Source organism: Triturus cristatus, chromosome 7, assembly GCF_964204655.1.
Source record: "Triturus cristatus chromosome 7, aTriCri1.1, whole genome shotgun sequence".
Lineage (NCBI taxonomy): Eukaryota > Metazoa > Chordata > Amphibia > Caudata > Salamandridae > Triturus > Triturus cristatus.
This window is the reverse complement of record NC_140590.1, coordinates 871854191-871874379: the sequence shown is the minus strand read 5'-3', so window position 1 is coordinate 871874379 and position 20189 is coordinate 871854191. Positions and strand designations below refer to the sequence as shown.

Genomic DNA, 20189 nt, shown 5'->3' with positions numbered 1-20189 from the left:
CGCCTTGTTAATATGCCCCTAAGTGATTTGCCCAGAATAACAGGTTCCCCAGTACCAAATTTGGCAGACCTGGCCCTTACGCCACATCCACTCCCCTGGTTCTTGGACTGGGCAGAAAATGGAAGCTGGAGAATAACGCCTGGAACATTTTAAATCCGTGACCGATCCCATCCGCTGCTCTGCGCGACAAAGGAGTATGAGATAACAAAGAAGTGAAATCCGTTTTTTTAGACCGGTGTCTTTCATCATTGCTCCGTCTGAGCCCATCCAGCGTGAGCGAAAATGACTCTCTAATAGATATCCTCACCACTGGTTATAACAAGGACAATGCTGCTAAACTATGCCTGATTTTTATTTTGAGTCTGGGCTGGACGTCAGTCAGCTTGGCATCGGAAATCTCACTTTTTATTAGACGCAGCCATGAGTGCTTGTCATAGGACAGACACCCTTCTTGTTTCCATGGTTACGTTGCTCGTAATAAACTCTCTGAAAGCGAGAAAATATCAGGCAGCATATTACCGGCATTTATCTATAACCGGCACTGGCCTCAGACTATATATTACTGTGGTACTGATAATTTGCCCATTAGGTGGCAGGTGAAAGTGGGCGGGAACTCCAGGGACGCTGATGCAGCAGCAGATGACCGTCTCCCAACCAGTTCTGGTCAAATACACTCAAACAACCTCTTACAACCACTCATGCACACACTCGTTAACGCACTTGTGCAGATGGATGAGTGAGGTAGCCACGGAGCGCTTCTTTCATCCTTTATATCACATAGGGGCATATCAACAAGCAGGCGATAAAAAATTATCGCCGCTTTTGCGGCCGTTTTCGGCCGAAAAGCGCCGATAATTTTATCGCCTAATTAGCAAGGCCACGCTAACGCGTGAAACCTTTCTTTAGCGTCAGGATTCCTAACGCCCAGCTTTGCATCTCTAATGAGATGCAAAGTGGGCGTTCCTGACCTGGCATGACAGGAGAAATGTCGCTAAGCGACATTTCTCCTATCAGCAAGCCTAACGCTATGAAGCATAGCGGCAAGAAAAGTAGCGATAACCCCTGGTATGTCTACTTTCCTTACGCCTGCTTCAGGACTGACTTAGCCATGATATCCTATGGAAGGTGGATATCATGGCTAAGTTTGTGAGTCCCTATCAACTAGCTAACGTGAGATTATCGCTGGGTTTCCAGCGATAATCTCACGTTAGCCAGTTAGCGCTAGGATTTTTATCACTGATGAGATAAGCGTTGCTAATAGCACGCTATCTCAGCGATAAAAATCGGCGCTAGCCGGCGATAATTATCCTAGCGCTAAGTGCGCTCAGCGATAATTATCGCCGGTTGTTGTTGATATGCCCCTAAGATTTCAGGTGTTATAGAGTAAAAATTGGTGACCATGCTGCCTATAAAATGCAAAATAGAGTACAGCCCTGAAGAACCCAAAGGAATGTCCAAATAGCACTGTGCATAACCAGTGACCTAATACTTATGCCCTACTAAGGTGGCCATTTACACCATGGAAGGTGGTCTTCTTGTCCACCAAACTGGACTAAGGCCATGTCCTTCACCACCCTGGCAGCAGACCGTCCACCCTATTTAAAAATCTCCACTGCCTCGCAAGGACCTCTGTGAACAAGCTGCCACAAGGCCGCTCCTTTGAAAGCACTGAAGGTTTGTCTTGTGGGCACCATGTTTTAAACTACCACTCAGCAGACATTTTGCTTAGGGAAAACAAATTCTTGAAGTGGGAGTTAGTTTATCTTTAAACAAAAAACAAATGCCTTTTCTATGGCCATATCTGCCGTGCAAAAGCCACCATCAGTTTAACCTGGTGTCCATTTGGTGGGCAGACCTCCAAGTCCAAGGCTTACATTGGTGAAGTCTGAGGCGCCGGATCTTCCCGTTGGTCCACATGCGAGTTTGGCAGGTGCAAGACCACTACTCGTTTACTGCGGTGCTCCTGCACACCCAAATTCTACACAAAGCCGTAAGTGTCAAGATCAAGTTGTGTGAACTGTTACGCAATTTTGGTTTAACTGGCTTAAGCCAAATGGCTGGCTTGGTACACACATGCGACCTGTCAGAATGGACTCTTCTCGTCAATATGGTCTACTATTACAGGCAAAGGCATGCCATTGCTTAACTGTGACATGTGCATTCTTTATCAATACATGTGAAGAGCAATACAATGCTTGAAAAAAACACCTGCACATAGTTATGACCTTTCCTTCCCTAGTCTTTCCCACTACTTAAGCTCCCACTCAAAGGCTCAAGGGTTCCCCTTTCTCCTCGTGTTCTCTTAACAGCAAGCTGGAGAAGGAGGAGTCTATGTGCTGTCCAAAGGGCAGCCATGTGGTGCTAGGCATACCCAAGTCGTGAAAAATACAAAGACCTATACAACTCTTGAGCACTGAGGAGACTGTGGGCCAATAGTGAGAGGGTGGGGCTGCAGGGCAGGGCCAGAGATGGGCAAGCCTCAAAGCAGGCCAAGAAGTCAGGTATAGGCACTGGAAAAAGGAAGGCAGTGGTGAGGGGAAGAACACAAACAGGCAGAAAAGGTGAATTCTTATTGTCATTAGGGAATCTATTCGCCTTTCCTTTGCTGAGAATTTGAAGGTTAAGCCCCAAGGAGAAGTTGGCATGGACCTGGAAGGCTGGTCTCTGCTCATGCCAAGAGTCAAAACAACCCTATCCTCCGCCTTGTGCCTGGACGAATCTGTCGATTTACCAGCACCTGCCTGCCCATAAAGTGGCCGCTTGGACACACATACGGCATACCTGATTCAGGCAAAATTTAAGGAGCCTTCTTTCACCTGCCCAATGTGTGTCTGTAGACTGATCTGCTGTAAAATCCCTGCTAGACCTGGTAGTAGGAGTGAGGGCAGACCGGGTTTATCAATCTTCTTCTCCTCCCGCCTACTTGATTGGCAGGGCACCACCCTCAGCATTGTAATGGAGGACCCGCCTATGTTTGCATGTCCCCCAACCACACAGGTTTGTCACTGCACTTCTACTGCTTTCACACTGTAGGAAAAGCTGCCTAAGACATCTTCACATTCAATCACATCTACACTGTGTATATGATCATTTCTGAACCAGTGTTTCCAGCCCCTTAGCTGCCTTCCCCTACTTCTACTCCTGTTGCCCCTCCTGTGGTGCCAGGCAGACTGGCCCCTCAGTTTATATGGCTATCAGAGCCAGGTAACTCACGTTTTATGAATACAGCTAAATTTCAGAGCATGTCTGTTTTACTCTGTCATCTACAAATACACATTACCATACCTTATTAATACATGAGCTTATGTAACATGTCTCACATAAATGTGTTGTTGGTGTTATAACGTCTTATGTCTTCATTTTCTTTACACAACACACACTCTTGTCATGACTACTATAGGTATCACCAAACCCATGGCATTCAGTCAAGATATGCGTGTTTCTCAAGACCCAACAAGGTGTAACCTGATACATTGATGTCCATTATTAAGACAATGATTTGCAAAGAGTTATGGGACTGTTTTAGGGGGATGCATGAGATATAGCCATTGAAAGTGTTGGATGTCCTGATTACGGTTCTAGTGCATTGAGGTCGTACGCACTCTAAATAGGGCTTTTAAAAGTCAGCATTGTTCTAATGCCATGTCACAGACTGGCATTGCCATTGAGTATGTCATCAAAAACTGAGTGACTGCCAGAGCTTGTTATGTAATTGTGCATACTGCAGATCTTGACTTTGTCATGCCAGCTAATGTGCCACTGTGATACGTTACAGCCGCATAAACAAGTTAAGTAAAGGGCATTTTTGCGGCAGCAACAGTCAGGTAGGACAGTGCTTAGTAATGGTACATGGCACGCTCCATCTTCAAAATGTCCCACATGTTGATCATATGTCCCAATATATATCTGTTAATGATCAAAAAGGGAATTAATGATGTGTCTTGGAAAAGCCAGGGTGTATAAGTGTTGTACAAAGGCCCTCATACACTCTAACTTGTGAGTAGCGGTATATCTTGGTTCTCCGCTGAAAGAAGTTAGGTGATGCGTTTTGTCATTGAGTCCTTTTCTGCCTGAGTTTCTCATTCTTCAGGCTGTCAACCTTCCTCCACCTGGAGGGAGACCATCTGGTTCTGTGGCAGTTGTGAGTTCCAGAAGTCTGGAAGAAGGCTAAAATTATTCCTTTATCAAAAAAGCCTGCCCTCAATCCCTTGATTCCTGGGAATTATAGGTCCATTTCTCATGTACCCAGTCTCGCCAAGGTCTGCGAGAAGGTAGTGAATAGACAGCTGACTGAGTTTGTGGAGAGGGCGGACATCTTGTACCCAGCTCAGTCAGGCTTTCGGTCCTCTTACAGTACCGAATTGGCTTTGGTGGAAGTGTCCGAGGCTACTCGAGAGTGTCTTGATGCCGGCGGGAGAGCAGCCTTAGTGCTGCTCGACCTGTCGGCTGCATTTGACACGGTTCTTCATTCTTTGTTGCTTGACCAACTCGCGGAGATTGGTGTATCAGGGTCGGCCTGGGGCTGGATTAGGCCCTTTCTGAAGTGTCGAGTGCAACAAGTCTGGTTACCACAAGCAGAGTTTGCCCCTCTGCCGGTTACTACTGGGGTCCCACAGGGGTTGTTCCTTAGCCCCCTCTTGTTTAATATCTATCTTACTCCTCTAGTCGTATTGGCTGAGGCTCTGGGGGCTAAGGTGATCGCCTATGCTGACGATACCCAGCTACTTTTCACCTGGAAAATGGATGAGGAATCCGTGGCGTCCGTTCAATTCTGTCTGTCTTCGGTATTTAAGTGGCTTGCGGGCACCCAATTAAAATGAAATGAAGACAAGTCGGAGATACTCTTGTATGGAAATTTTCCTCCTGGTTTTAGAGATCTGAGCTGGCCGTCTGAGTTCTTGCCACTGTCTTCTAGCAGTAGCACTGCTAAGAATTTGGGAGTTTGGTTTGAGGATAATTTATCTTTTGCCACCCAAGTCAAGAGACTTTCAGGGTGCTGCTTTGGCCTCCTCAAAATCTTGAAAAGATTTCTTCCACTTCTCCCACGGGCGGCGAAAGAGACAGTAGTCCGCGCGTTCATTCTTTCCCGCCAGGATTATGCTAATGTGCTTTATGTGGGGATTCCGGCATACTCCCTTAATAAACTTCAAGTCGTGCAAAATGCGGCGGCTCGGCTCTTGTTAGAGATCCCTTTAAGAAGTAGTCTGGGAGGTTATCTTCGCTTTCTTCACTGGCTTCCCATGGCGGCCCGGGTGAAATTTAAATCTATTACCATCGCCCATCGTGCTCTGCATGGCTTTCGGCCAATTTATTTGCAGAAACAGTTCTCTTTTTATGTTCCAGGGAGACTGCTACGCTCCTCCGTTCTTCTCCTGGCAAATGTTCCCCGTTTTCATCGGCACAGGCTTGGTGGTTGTTCCCTCGCCGTTATGGCGGCCCAGGCCTGGAACGCTCTTCCATTTGCGCTTCGCAACATTGAAGACTGATCTCTTTGTTTAGTATGGACGAGCATCTCAGTCCCTCTGTGCTCCCACCGGGACACTCCTTGGAGTAGCTGGTCGCGTTAGAAAACTAAATAACATAACATAACATAACAACCCACATGTTGGCCTTCAGGAAAGCGTTAAAACCTTGGCTCTTCAATCTCAGATTCTGAACTAGGACCCTATGGCATTTTTTCACCTGATGAGCTAGCGCCTTGACACCTTCGGGTAATTGTATCGCGCTTTATAAATCTCGCTTTCATTTCATTCATTTCAATCAAAAGGCACTTCGTCTTCCACAAAAGGCACAAAATACTTTTGATGCTTGATCTTCTAGTCCACAGTCTCCTGCCGGTGCTTCAAATGATTGCAGGAGTGGGCCTCCAGCTGGTCACCAAGTGCCCTGAATAAGCAGTTGGCTAAGGCTAAGGAGCAGCACAACTAAGAAGACCCCAGAGAGCAGCGCGGCCTGAATGAGCAGTTGAGGACTCGAGGCCTGCGGATTCGAGAGGTACCAGGGGATGGGAACTGCCTATTCAGGGCATTTGGTGACGAGCTGGAGAACCACTCCTGCAATCATTTGAAGCACCGCCAGGAGACTGTGGACTACATGATCAAGCATCAACAGGATTTTGAGCATTTTGTGGAAGACGATGTGCCTTTTGTTGAGCAGAATGTGGATGACAACTATACCCATGCATCAGAAACGTTGTCCTTACATTATTCTCAGATATGAAATTTTCAGTGCCCTCTAAGTCATTTGTTTCTCTTTACTTTCTTATTATAGACCCTTCTTCTGAATGCTCATGTCCCAAACCCTTTGCCTGCTCTGTCAGAGAGTAGGAGACATCACTGGGTTCATCCACACATACAGCACATATGGCACTAGCAAAACATATTACTTGTAACATCAGTGTGCCCAATGCAATCACCATAAAACATATAACTCCTACCGTAGTAGTACACTGTCTGTGTTACTGTTTCATGAGTAATTCCAAACTCCCACCATGTCGTGCATCGCTGTATGATGATTTTGTTCACATACCTATCTTTCTACAATTCCATGGACCAACACGTGCCTCTCCAATTCACAGCGCTTGGGGAAGAGCAGCAAGAGGATGATGTTCCATCCATGGGTGGAGTAATTCTGGGAGAGAAACTCCTATTCCTACAGGCCACCATCATGGTGGCACACATCACAGACAACAAGGAGACTGCTGTCCCAGTGAAGGATGACCCATCTATTACCACATCACTGTCAGTCATCAGTATCTCCCATCACAATAACTTCAAGATTGCAAGCCTCCAGGCAGAAGTATCAAGGCCCTGGATGCTTTTCTAGCTATGTGTTGGACCTGGCCCTTTTTGCAAGATTGTACCCAAACCTTTTGCCTTCCTCCTATATTTTTCTAACCTGCTTTTGTTGGCTTTAGGACTTTTGACACTTTACCACTGCTGTTCAGTGCTAAAGTGTATGTGTTCTCTCCTTTAAACTTGGTATGATTTGTTCACACTTGTTTGGCATATTTAACTTACCTGTAAGTCCCATGTACAGTGGTATCCCATATACCCAGGGCCTGTAATTAAATGTTTCTAGTGGGTCTGCAGCGCTGCTTGCGACACCCACAGAAGTAGCCTTTCAAACCTTTCTCAGGCCTCTGCCACTGCAGGGCAAGCGTGCTCAGTTTACTGCCATATTGACTTGACATTTAAAGTTACTTGTCAAGCCTGAAACTCCAATTTTTCTACATAAATGTCACCTCTAAGGTAGGCCCAAGGTAGCCCTATGGTCAGGGTGCTGTGTAGGTAAAAGGTAGGACATGTGTCTTCATTGTGTGGCATGTCCTGGTAGTGAAAAACAACCTATTTGGTTTCCCACTGCTGTGAGGCCTGCTCCTCTCATAGGTTTGCATTGGGAATTCCCTGATATGTTTTGCAGTGGCAATTTCTGATCTGAAAGGAGTAGAATTGCCACGTTTGGTATGTTTGGAATAGTGGTGATAAAGCCTGCTTATTGGTGAAGGTGGATTTTTCTTTAATATTTTAGAAATGCCACTTTTAGAAAGTGGGATTTTCTATATGCTTATAAGTCTTTGAGCTTTGCAGCCTGGCTCCAATCAAAGTCTGGTTTAGACTGACAGGGGCTGTTCGTACATTCCCTTTAGACCATTACACAAAGGGAGCTGAGGTGTTCCCTGCATATCCTGATGGCCCATGACCAGGCTGATGGGTCTTCCTCAGCTAGAGTGGTGGGAGGAGTTGTCACTGTCACCTGAATAGGGCTGTGCCTGTCCCCAATATTGTCTCCACCCCCTGTAGGGTTTCTGGAGCCAGGGCTGAGGATTGATTGGAGGTGTTGTGCACTTCTAAAGTTTGTTTTAATTTACCTCCATGTCAAAGTAATTTTGAGTATAAGTACAGAAGCTCTGACCACATGATTTTAGACACGGCGTGGGACTTGTGACCAGACGCTGCTGGCTTTACATGCTGGAGGAGGAACTGTTATGCTGGCAGGAGAAACCGCCATAGGACTGTGCTTTATTGTGCTGACCTGCTGAGAAAGACTGCCTCTTCACCTACAAAGGACCCTATGTGCTGTCCTGCTGCCTGCATGCCTGCTTGTGTGCCACAGGGATTTCCCAGTTTTTGGTGGTCTACCCTGTGTTACTGACGACTTAGTGCATGGTGAGCGCTCTGTACGTTTTGGCTCTGGAACAGGATGTTAAAAAGCTTGCCCTTTCAACGAGGAGCCCTCTAAGACTAGCATGTGGAGAGCACTTCATGGGCGATTTGACTTTGGCCTCAAGAGAGTGCGTGGTGAGCACTTCCTTTTGACACTAAAAAGGAGAGGCACGTAGTTAGTGCTTTGTACTGCATTGATATTTTCCCAGAGAGAAGCCCCGTGTGCTGGCACTGTAGCCACTGAGGAAAAAGAAGCCCGGTGTGTACTCCAGCGTTGTTGTCCCCGCGCTCCCCAAGTAAGCTCTGGGACGTACACTGAGGGCAGAAGGAAGACTGTGTTCATGGCAGCGGTTTTTCAGCGCTTGCTCGTGGCAGCTGCTGTGTACTCCACAGCGCACGGGGGGCCATGAGACGTCTTCCCACCGAAACTAGCATTGTTGGGGCCCCCACCACCATTGACCTTGGGGGACGGTATCGCCATTGAGGACATACTTTTCGAGTGAGTCTGGTGACACTGGGGAGACCCAGCGAGGTCACCCCGTTAATTTGGTGTGTGTGCCACCCACCTCTCTGTGTTGCATGCCTTTGTGGACATTGGACTTCGCTCTCAGGATGGGAAGGATTCCTCGACAGAGGCCCAATCCTCCTGAAGCCCTCAGTCCCCATTGTACCACAAAAGGATGCGTAGGAGCTTCTGTACCCTGCGTAGGTGATGCTCAACAGAAGCACCATGTAGCATGTATTAGGAGGGCAGGTAGCTGGTCCTTGTATGTTTATGGCATGGCTCCGTGATTTCTGCACTACAGGGGACATATGGTGATTTATGTGTTTAAATTCTAACCAGACTGCTTCATATTCATGCCCTGATGTTATGATATGCGTCGTTTTATGCCTTGCAGTGACAAGGTAATGAGTATTATTTCAGGTATGTACAGTGATGATTTTTTTTGACATGTGCAACATTTAAGTCTTTATCTTATTGCACTAACTGTGATGACAATTGCCTAGTTGGCACAGTGATTATTGGTTTATGTGGTTTTGGTCTATATTACGTGTGCAATATATATACAGTATTTTTATATAACCCTTTTGTGATGTATTCATTGGGTGACTGGTGTGCAGGTGCTGCGCAAAAGCTTTACGCATTGCCTCTGGGATAAGCCTGACTGCTCGTGCCAAGCTACCAAGGGGATGAGCAGGTGTTATATTGGGTGTTCTGTCTGGCTTAGGCGTATACCCTAGCCAACCATAAACCCATTTCTAAGACTATGACTCACCTACCCATAGCACTCACCTTACTGGTAACTCTAATAAATTCCCAGTCCCACCCTCCAACCCAGGTGCAATGCCAGTGTTCTCTCCACTAATGCATGGACAGGAATCACCAGGTGAGTAACGGGCCTCTCTCATACAACATTCACTGTGTCCTACCCTCCCCGAAGCAAGATCTCCATCTCCATCTCCTATCTAACCATAAGAAAAAGTTTGTGTGCAGGGTTGACTTGGGGAAGAACAGCACTCTGGGCCTAGGACATCTTTGTCCGGAAGGACTCCTGCAATATGTATTTTGGACAAGAAGAGATCCATGGCCCCATCACCACCTAACAGTGGACTGTGAATTACCAACTATGAAACAATATCCAGGTGATGGAAAGCCATAACCAGATCCTGTAGAACTGAAACTAGCTCCTGCAGGACACATTTAAAGGAAGGTCTCCAAATTGCAAGGGAGGAAAAATCCTGCAACATTGTACTCTACACCACTCTATGTCAATGCACTCCTCTACACCACTGAACTTAACACACTCTACTCTGCAACACTGCACTCTTGCCACTGAGCTCAATGCCACTGTACTCTACACTACTGCACTCTATGCCAATGCACTCTGCGCCACTGTACTCTGCACAACTGCACTGTGCATCACTCCACTCTATGCCACTGCACTCTATGCCACACCACTTTGCACCGCTCTATGCCATTGCACTCTCTGATACTCTACTGTTTGCAAGTCTACTCTCCACCACTGCCCTCTATGCCATTGCAATCTATGCCACTCTACTCTGCATCACTACACCCTGCACCATTGCAATCTACTCTGCACCACTCTAATCTACGCCATTCTACGCAACTGCATTGTATGCCACTGAATTCTCTGCCAGGTCACTCTATGCCACTGCACTCTATGTCACTATACTTTGCAACATTCTACACCAATGCACTCTACAACAGTCCACTCTACTCTACACCACACCATGCCATTGCACTGTACTCCACTAAACTCTATGCTACACTTTTCAACATCGCTTTACTATATGCCATGGCACTCTACGTCACTCTGCACCACTGCACTCTATGACACCCTACTTTGCAACACTGCACTCTATGCCCCTGAACAGTACTCTACTCTACTCTGCATTACTGCATTCTGTGCCAATGCACTCTATGCCATTGTACTCTACGCCACTCTACTCTGCATTACTCCACTCCACACCACTGCATTCTGCAGCACATTCACTCTACGCCACTGCAGTCATGCCACTGCACCCTACAGCACTATAGTCTATTCTGCACCACTTTACGGCACTCCACTCTGCAACACTCTATGCCACTGCACCCTGTGCCACTCTACTCGGCACCACTGCACTTTAAACGACTGCTCTCTATGAGACTGCACTATATTAAGCAGCACTCTAATCTACGCCACTTTATTGTACACCACTGAATTCTAAGCCTCTGCACGCTACGCCATGCACTGTATGAAACTGCACCCTACACCACTATACTCTGAAACACTCTATGCCAATGCACTCTACACCAGTCTACTCCACTCTTCGCCATTCCACTCTAAGACACTCCTTGCAATTCTCCTCTATGCCACTGACCTTTAGCCATGCTGAACGGCAGCCACACCGGTGTACAACATGGCTCATGCCTAAAATACGTTGGCAAAGCCAATAGCTCTTGCATAGACGAGACCTATTGACTTTGCCAATGCTTGTTAATTGTTGTAATTATATTTTCGATGCCTCTCCATCACTCCTCCAGCAGCAGATGCATATATGGCTGCCTTGTACTAAAGTAAAACACTTTCTAAACGCACACATTAGCTTTGCCATCCATCAGCCACATTCTTATAATACCGCCATTGTCAGTCATTTAGTCTGCAAATATTACAAATCTGTCTGACACATTTTTATGTCATATATAAAATAAATATGTGAAATTCTACATAATCTTTCGAGGGTGGCTTTCATTCTGAAATGGCAGTGATTACAAAGGTGGCAGGTTTAATGTACCAAAGACTACATCATTCTGCAAGATGGATATTTTTACAGTTAAAGGCATAGCGTGCACCAGTGCTAGAACGCATGTGAAGGAGACACGAGAAGTCAATGAAAGAGACGGATGGCAGAGCGTGGATGCCGAGCATAATAAACGGGCACTTAACTGCGGCTTAGGAAGGGGATATGAATCGCTGTAAGTGTGAGGAGCAGGGTAGAATGGAAATGATGCTAACAAACACGACGTCAAAGCCATATCAAATCTAACAGGGCGAGCTGCCAAGCTCTTTCGAGAAACCACAAATCCATTATAACAGCAGCGAGGACCTGCAACTCGCTCTCTAAAGGACAGCCATCGCTTTTACATCAAACGGTTTAAGGGACTACAACACTTTATGGAGGAAGAACAGTGAATAATGGTTGGCCAGGCACTAATGTCAAAGCAGTCAATACCTGCAGCTCCCTAACGCAGACATTTCCAAGAAATCCATTAACTTTCTCTATCCGTGAACATTGCGACGATAGCCCGTACAGAAATGAATATATACACCCAGGCCATTTTTAAGACGCCAACTGACTACACGAACTACAATTTTTTTTCTACGCAAACCCGGACCAGATCTAAAATGGGAATATTGCACAGAAAGGGGACATCTTCCCTTTTTTGCTGATTCCACCATGACAGTCCCTTTGAATAAAAAAGAAAACCTTGTTTGGATGACAACATTGGTTGCTCCTCTGAACTGAGGTGGCGAAGTGAGCTATAGAATGATGATGGATTCAACCCAGATCTGTGACTGGGGGCGAGTGTCTGAAAAGTTTCAACGCTCCATCCATCATCTCCTTGTGTTTGTTTTGCTCCCCCTAAGTTGGGTCCCTTGCTCACTTTGCCACTGGATTCAAGCTAGCCTGGCTGATGAAGGGTGTTACCCAGAAACTGGTCCCAGGATGCTTGTTTCCGATTCAGGAAAGACCTGGCTTGGCAGTTCGGGCTGGATTGTTCCCATGAGGCACATGGTCAAGACTGATTTGCATATGGCTAGGTCTGAGCTGAGGTGGCGAAGTGAGCTAAAGAATGATGATGGATTCCAACCAGATCTGTGACTGGGGGTGGGTGTCTGAAAAGTTTCAGCGCTCTGTCCATCATCACCCTGTGTTTGCTTTGCTCCTTTTTATTTATTTATTTAGGCAACTTATAAAGCGCACAAATACCCTTGGGTGTTTTGGCGCTGCGGACTAGGCAGAGGAAGGGCTGGCACGGTTGGCTATTGGTTAAAAAGCCAGATATTTAGTTGTTTTCGAAAAGTGAGCAGAGAGGGACTGGTCTTGATGAAATTATAGATGCTAAGTTAGCATCTCATTTATTATGCCAGTGAATCCGACTTACCCATTTTACAATTCGGCACTGTACTGTATTAACAGCAGCTCGGGCCTAAATTACGTGGCTTATTGGGTGATAATGGCCTGATTTAGAGTTGAGAGGGAAGGTACTTTGATGCAATGGCGAGGGAGCCCCCACTGATGGTTCATTTACCTCATTTAGATTCAGGCGAACCTTCAATATGTCAACAACAGAGACTACTCCGTCTCCATTGCTGACATACTAATTCAGTGGCCCGACAGAGTAAGGGCCGTCGGAGTTTTGGTCATTTGATCCCCCACACTATTTACAGTGGGCGGTCAAATGGCAAATTTTCACAGATAAAACCTGGATGTCAGAGGGAGCAAAAACTGCCAATTGACCCCCACTTTGGGGGAAAACTCCCACGGTGTAGGGATCAATAGTTTATTTCTATTTTCAAAAACAAAATATCGCTTTGGGGTTTTGTTTTTGAAAATAATCAAGCATGTTAAAAGTTTGACCATGGTAGTCATGTTGCAGAGCTGTCCGTCAAATCTTTTATACATTGACAGGAACTGCTGTGATGGTTGTTCCAGCAGCGTAAGAGATGCCTTCTGTGGTGCTGGACATCACTTAATTTGGAATGTGGTTACTCCATGAGAGGGTGGAATATTTTACTCCGTCACCCTGATGGAGTAAAAACATTAGTCCTTTAATTTGGAAACTTAAATCTAAATATTCATGTATTTATTTCTGCTGATTAGAATTATTTCAAATGGGGATATTGAACTCAAACAGTTACATCACTTTTTTTTATCTCACAAAGTTTTTTTCTTGAACCCATAATGAACATTTCAATCAAAAGCCGACAGGCTGCTTTTGATGGAAACATTCATTATAGGTCATTTCAGGTCATAAGTCATAAAGTGTGCAACAAAAAACACTGTTGATGAATGTAACAGACATTTTTCCATTTTTATGTTGCACAAACAAGATATCATGAGAATTAGAGTGCTTTACATAAGAACAGTTTCATGCTGCATACACACAGTTTAAATGAGAGCATATTCTAAAAGATTTCACAAAAGATTAGATAATAGCAGTTTACATAAAAAGCTTCACAATACTAAGAGTTCCCTGGTATGAAGTATTATATTGACTTTTAGCATTTGAGTAGTGATCACTACCTTTTTTTGGGGGCTGAAGCTTTCATCCACATCAGCATGCTACACCATGTGGATCTGCGGTTGGAAGTGTTTTGTCTTTGATTTGAGCCCATGTAGGAACTGTTTCCATGCCGAGCCAATACAACTGAGGTTCGGTTATTGTGTAATGGGGCAAATTGCTTCACATTGTGATGGATAAGGGTGTTTGAGATACAGAATAATATTTTTATAGTTTGTGGCATGCTGGCAGCTCTCATTAGGTCTGATAATATCAGGATTAATTGTAAAATCTATTGATTCCGGCCTCCCCCGCTTCTCTGCTTTTACTCCTCAGTCCTATCTCCTGAGCCGCAAACTTTCAACTGTCACAACATTCTCCTCACAGCATCAACTTTCTTTTTATAACATCACAGGAACTTCAACTCAGACTACAGAATCTCCAGGACAAAACTCTTCATCCAGATCTATATCAAATAATCGAACAAACCAATACTGCAATAAAGGCTGTGTAGACTACATAAGACCGGCAAAGCATACCCGTGCGAGAATTACTCCCACTGTCACGGTTACCCTCTTGCCAGAAATATAATTATTACTGATGCAGAGGTTTCATGATCCTTCTGTGTGATTCGCGACATTGAAGTGAAAAACATATTCAATGTGTTTTACTCATGCCGCTAAGAAACTGGAAACGTTTCTATCCTGTCAGTATTCAAGAAGCCTCGCCATTTCTCTTAATATCTTCCAGATTCACACATTGTGGCAATATTTTATTTAGACGTTCTTCACAAAAATCTTTGTGTGAGCTTTTTCATTTTTGAGTGGTGGCATTTGTGAAAATTGAACATAGCCTCTGTAGATACAGAATCCATGTGTAGAAGTGAAATGGGTGCAGACAAAAGTACAGATACAGCACGAATGAAATTGGATTTCAGAGTTGTAGGGAGATGTATGGTTTAGGAGAAATGGTTTGGGATGGGTTAGGACAGTGCCTTCCTGTAAAATGATGTGTCTGGTTTCAATAGGGCATTCATCTGATCAGACATTTCCCTTGGACCTGGAGCCATTGGAGGCCGGTTCCCTCCAGCACCCAGGGTTTAACTGCAGCAGGCAGTAGTAGGCAGGGTATCAGGATGGAGGGAGTGAGGAAGAAAAGGAGAGGGATAGAGGAAGACAGAGAAATGCAGGGCTAGTTTGAACTTTTTTTACCCGTTGACAAAAAGTGACGCACCGGTGGCGCAAGGGGCTTGTATATCTGCCCTTCAGTATCTTCCTCTTAGCCTTCCGCGCCCTTTAGTTCATCTTTAAAATTTTGGGGTTGTTGACATTTGGACTGTTGAGCCTCCTGGGTGACAGATACTGATTTGAAGGTAAACCAACCGACAAGCCTTGGTGATGTCAACAGATAATCTTATAAATAAATGCAAACATTTATTCAGCCTGTGGATTTAACTTCTGTATTACAGTAGAATGCCGAATGGTCCTAACATGCATGGAGAAAACTCTCTGCACTTTGGGAGGTTTTTTTTTTTTGTAGAGTAAACAAACCTCCACTATTCTAAAAAACAATTGTTTTCCGAATGGTCACTTTAAACATAGCGTCCACTTGGAAACATGGACTGCTGTGAGGGGAGGTAGTTGTGGATCCCTTCACAGCACAGATATCCCGATTAGGGAGATGGGGTTCTTCCAAGAAGGCCACCTGGTAGGGTTTGGATCACCCCCAGAGTGTCAAGAGGTGGACTATCCTAAACAGAAAAGGTGACAGCATGTGTTCAGTCCACAGTGAAAGCTTCGTACATCCTCAGGAAACTTTGTTCCACACATCCACCTCTGCATTCAAGAAATTGAAATCTTATTTATATGAGAGCAAAGCATACAGCCAAGCAGGGCCATATGCACATGTTAATTCATTTCCCCAGACCAAAGGCACACATAGCACTTATTTGAACCGTGCCTGAATATAGAAGCCAAGCTAATACCCACATTAGTTGGTACCTGGTTCAGATATTTGACGTATTTTCCAATGTTGATGTTTAACTGATATCACACAAACCTTTCATAAAAACATCTTAACAGTTGTCACTACACCTGAGAAATTAATTTAGGCCAATAACAGGTTTTTGGACAGGTCCACATGCTATTGAGCATGAAGACGTTTGCCACAAGAACAGTGCTTAATTTAAGCCAGTGCTTTCTGGTGCTCAGCATCGGCACTTAATTGTCATCTCCACCACTTGTGCCAGTCTGCCACAAGATGACGCTGTCTGGCTAATTTAGAGATGACCACATTAACAGTTTATTATCAGTTAATTATACATTAAAAATGACTTTTACCTGCTGCCCAAGCCATTCTTATAGCTTTGGGGGCCTGGAATAGTCCAAGTTATCACACTTGTAGGGATGTGATGATTAGTAGTTGTGTTGTTATGATCATTGGCAGCTCGGCAGAGGCAATGTGTGGTGCAAGCTGCAGTGGCCTCCTGACCAGAGCCCTGGCACTTCTTTTATTTTACAAATTAAGCAATGCACAAGAGTTTGATTTGTCTGTCGGTAAAAATGATCCTTCTCCAAATAATGTATTTGCAGACATGGTTAAGATCTGTAGATAACATATAGGATGTTGTTTATTAATATTTGACACCTCAAAATGTCGGCCTATGACCTGGTGTGCGAGTGAAGGGAAACTAAATTTAAAGAGAAAGTGCCTAGTATCTGAGGCTGGATTTGCAGGCCACAGCGCGTGGCAAATTTCAACAACTGAAACACAAAAGAGAGGAATCATGAGAATATGGATTTTTACAGGACTAATACTTAAATCATTTTCAAGGCAGCCATTGGCTCCTTGGCTGCCTCCACTTCCATTCATCCTCGCACTCGTCAACTACAGATCTGCAAGTTATTTGTTCCAGTAAATTATTTGATAGAATAGTCCAGCACAAGAACTTATAAACCACCGAAGGAAAAGAAAGAAATACAAGATAAAATATGTGACTCTAATCCTGGCTAGAATAACTCGATGCACAATAAGCAGTGGATTGTTTTAATCTTCTTTAGTACTGTACTTGCAACCAGCACGTCTGAAAGACTTTGACAGCTGGCCCCAACGTTGTATCAGCTACTAAATGTGTTTCTTTACTAAAAGAAAATGCACGCCATTAAATGTTGAGCAACTGAATGTTCAAGAGGTTGCCTTTCATCTGAGGGCTTGCTTTGTACTAGGCAGTGTCTGCCAGTTCACCACCGCCAGCCTTGGTAGTGTTTAGCAGATTTACTCGCTGAGCTGCTGGTGCGAACGCAACCATGGACATAAGTCGAACGTGAGTGAGAAGCCCTTGCCTCACTTTTGGAAAGTTTATATTTTTTCCCTGGTGCTCTGGTTTTCCACTTTTCCCACCACCTCATTTGCATGCACCTGCACAGATGTTTCACAGCTGTATATCTGAATAATGTCTCATTACGCAGCAGCGATTCACACCTCATTGTGTTTTATTCCTCATTTCCAACCCTGAATTTCATCTTCCGGTGTTTTAATTGTTTTCCTCCTGTGCTAGAATAGATAGATGTTGATTAAAGATTTTCAGAGAATTAACGAATTTTGTATTTAGAGTACCTTAACGTCCCCATCACTAGAACACACATATGCAACCTAAGTTGGATACCACCTGCAGGACTGATCTTCATGTGGTGAACACCTGAATGAACTTGCAATGCCATTCTGTTTACATTTAAGCCATTGCTTTTGTTCAGTTTCACTTTATTGCTGTTAACCTTACTAAAAAGCCACACATTTGAGTACAATCAAAGATACAAACTTTTTCCAAACTTTTATTTCGCCATTTTTACCTACCGAGCTGCTCTCGATGCTCTACCAGAGCAAACACACATTTTGTCACCCCAGTTTCTCTGAAACACCATAAACTATGTTGATGAACCATTTGTGCCCTGAAGTAAAGGATCACAGATTGCATCGATTTTAAATAAACAGTTGTACACAGAGCCTGTCTTGACACATTTCCCCATGTCTTCCAGATGGCTACACCACAGATGACATCGAGTTCTACTGGCGGGGCAGCCCCCATGCAGTTACAGGAGTAGAAAAGATCGAGTTGCCTCAGTTCTCCATTGTTGACTACAAGCTTCTCTCCAAGAATGTTGTGTTCTCCACAGGTATGGTGTGCCATGAATAACTGGGTAATGAAAACGCTATGCAAAGCAGAGTACCAGGAGCCCGTTAGGTATGGATGCAAGTAGGCTGAGAGGGGGTCTGTACCATGAAAACCAGCTGACTTCAACTTTCTCCATTCACACAAGTAGTAGAGTAGGCATGTCCAATGTTTGTTAAGGGGACTGAATACATGCAACATTTCAGTTTATCCCAATGTGATAAATGTATATTTATAAGATAAACAGAAAACATTATAGAGACAGCTGTTATCCTGAATATTGTAGGGGTGGGACACTTATGGACCTTTGAAATTTGGCCAACCTTGTACCTTGCATTGGGTTACCCTGCCATGCTGGGACCAAGCCCATTGTAAATAAATGAACTCAAGCCATAGAATAGTTATACTAAGCAAATTTACATCATTGGTAAAAAAAAATGGAGGTATGATTTATACTTTTTTACTTCATCCGTCCTGGAACATTTGAGAGGGAAATGAACACCTTAGCAAGAGTTTGCAGAGTTTAAATTCGATCTCTAAAATGGCGAAGAAAGGCGCCTTCACCCTTTGTGACATTGGATCAAGTTCACTGACTTTGTCCAAATTCACTTATAGCGACACATAGATTCCATGACCACAGCTCTCCGCAGCAGGACATCCCAACAAAGGTAGGGATGAACATCAGACATTAGGGAGTTAGGTACCTAGTTAATTTCATGATCGATCACAGCTGCCCTAGTAACGTGAGTCCCAACAGAAAATGCCACAAGTCTCACGCTAACTGGGGAGTTTGCTGGTGGCTGTGCAATGCGGGCAATGACCGTCCACTCTCCACCCGCTTGAAGTGGAAGGCTTGTGGCAGATGATGAATTAACATTACGTACTGACGCGAGCAGGCTCAGCGATGGCCATGAAGCTCACAGTGTCAGGAATGCTTTCGTGCTTTTGTGATAATTCTCTTTCCCTCTTCTTTTGCAACATTGCACTTCGCAAGGATGACAAATATTTTTTTTTAAAAAATTTGAAGCTACAAATCATTTGCTTTGCAATTTCCCTATCTCACATAAGCACCGTCATCAAAGCCTTACACGCTGAAGGGAATATTCGACTAGAGATAGCTAGTGTGAGCACTGCTATTCATTTAGTGCAGCTGGTGTGTCAAAAGATTGCTCACTTCCAGGGTCACCATTAGGATGTCACACAACCTCTCAATCCAAAGCGCCCTATTATTGTTTATCCTTCTCTCCTTCCCCAACTAGCCCTACTGTTAATCTGCACTTATCACTCAAAGATGCTATTAAACAATGTAAAGCCCCATTTACCAGCATTGGCGGCTTTCAGCTGTCTTCCACTGTAAAGTCCTAGAGTTGTCTGTTCGAAATCTGCAGATCTTCTAGCCTTGGCCATGGACTAAGTGATGGGAGATGGAGGGTCACAGACTCTGAAGAGCGTAAAATGCATTTTCGATTGGATTTCCGAGTTAGGCGGTTTCATCAGTCTTTTCAGCACCCGCTGCATTTGTTTGTTTCACAAATGCACATGACAGCAGCGCCAGCACAGCTTTGCACTCTCTTGGGGTTAAATCGTGAAGGCTTCTCAGCTACGTGATGACAACACTACAATTCAGAGAGCAACAGGAGGCAGCTCTGCTTGTGACATGTGCGTTTTACAAGACATCAAAGCCCCGCAGTTAGCTACTTAAAAGTGCCACTATTATACTTATGCACATCAGTGTTCAGAAAGGAGGAAATCTATGACTGGGCCAAATTTTAACAGTTTCATATTCCATGGTTCAACATTCTAATGTATAGAATTTCATCTGAAGCCCTATTTAATGGTAAGTTTGTACTTACTGATATTCGGTTTTATTATGCTACACTGTAATTTTAATATGTTTTGCAAATGATTCACTTTGCACATATCAAGCACTGGCAGCGTTATGGTGCAATATCCTGTTGCCGAGCTCTGGTTCTTCTAATGTTAATGTTTATCTGCAAACATCTCCCGGGCATTTATGATTTAGGATGAGAAATGATCCTTCAAAGTTCATGATTCTTCTGCTTCACTA

General features: G+C 44.4%; 1 protein-coding gene across 1 annotated transcript in view; it reads left to right on the top strand.

Moving 5' to 3' along the window:
• The window catches only part of LOC146810794 (gamma-aminobutyric acid receptor subunit beta-2), an 825060-nt gene that overhangs the window by 773837 nt on the left and 31034 nt on the right, over window positions 1–20189 (top strand). The window contains exon 6 of the mRNA XM_085617826.1: window positions 17988–18125. Coding sequence (XP_085473952.1) covers window positions 17988–18125 — 138 coding nt within the window. The remainder of the gene's footprint in view (window positions 1–17987; window positions 18126–20189) is intronic.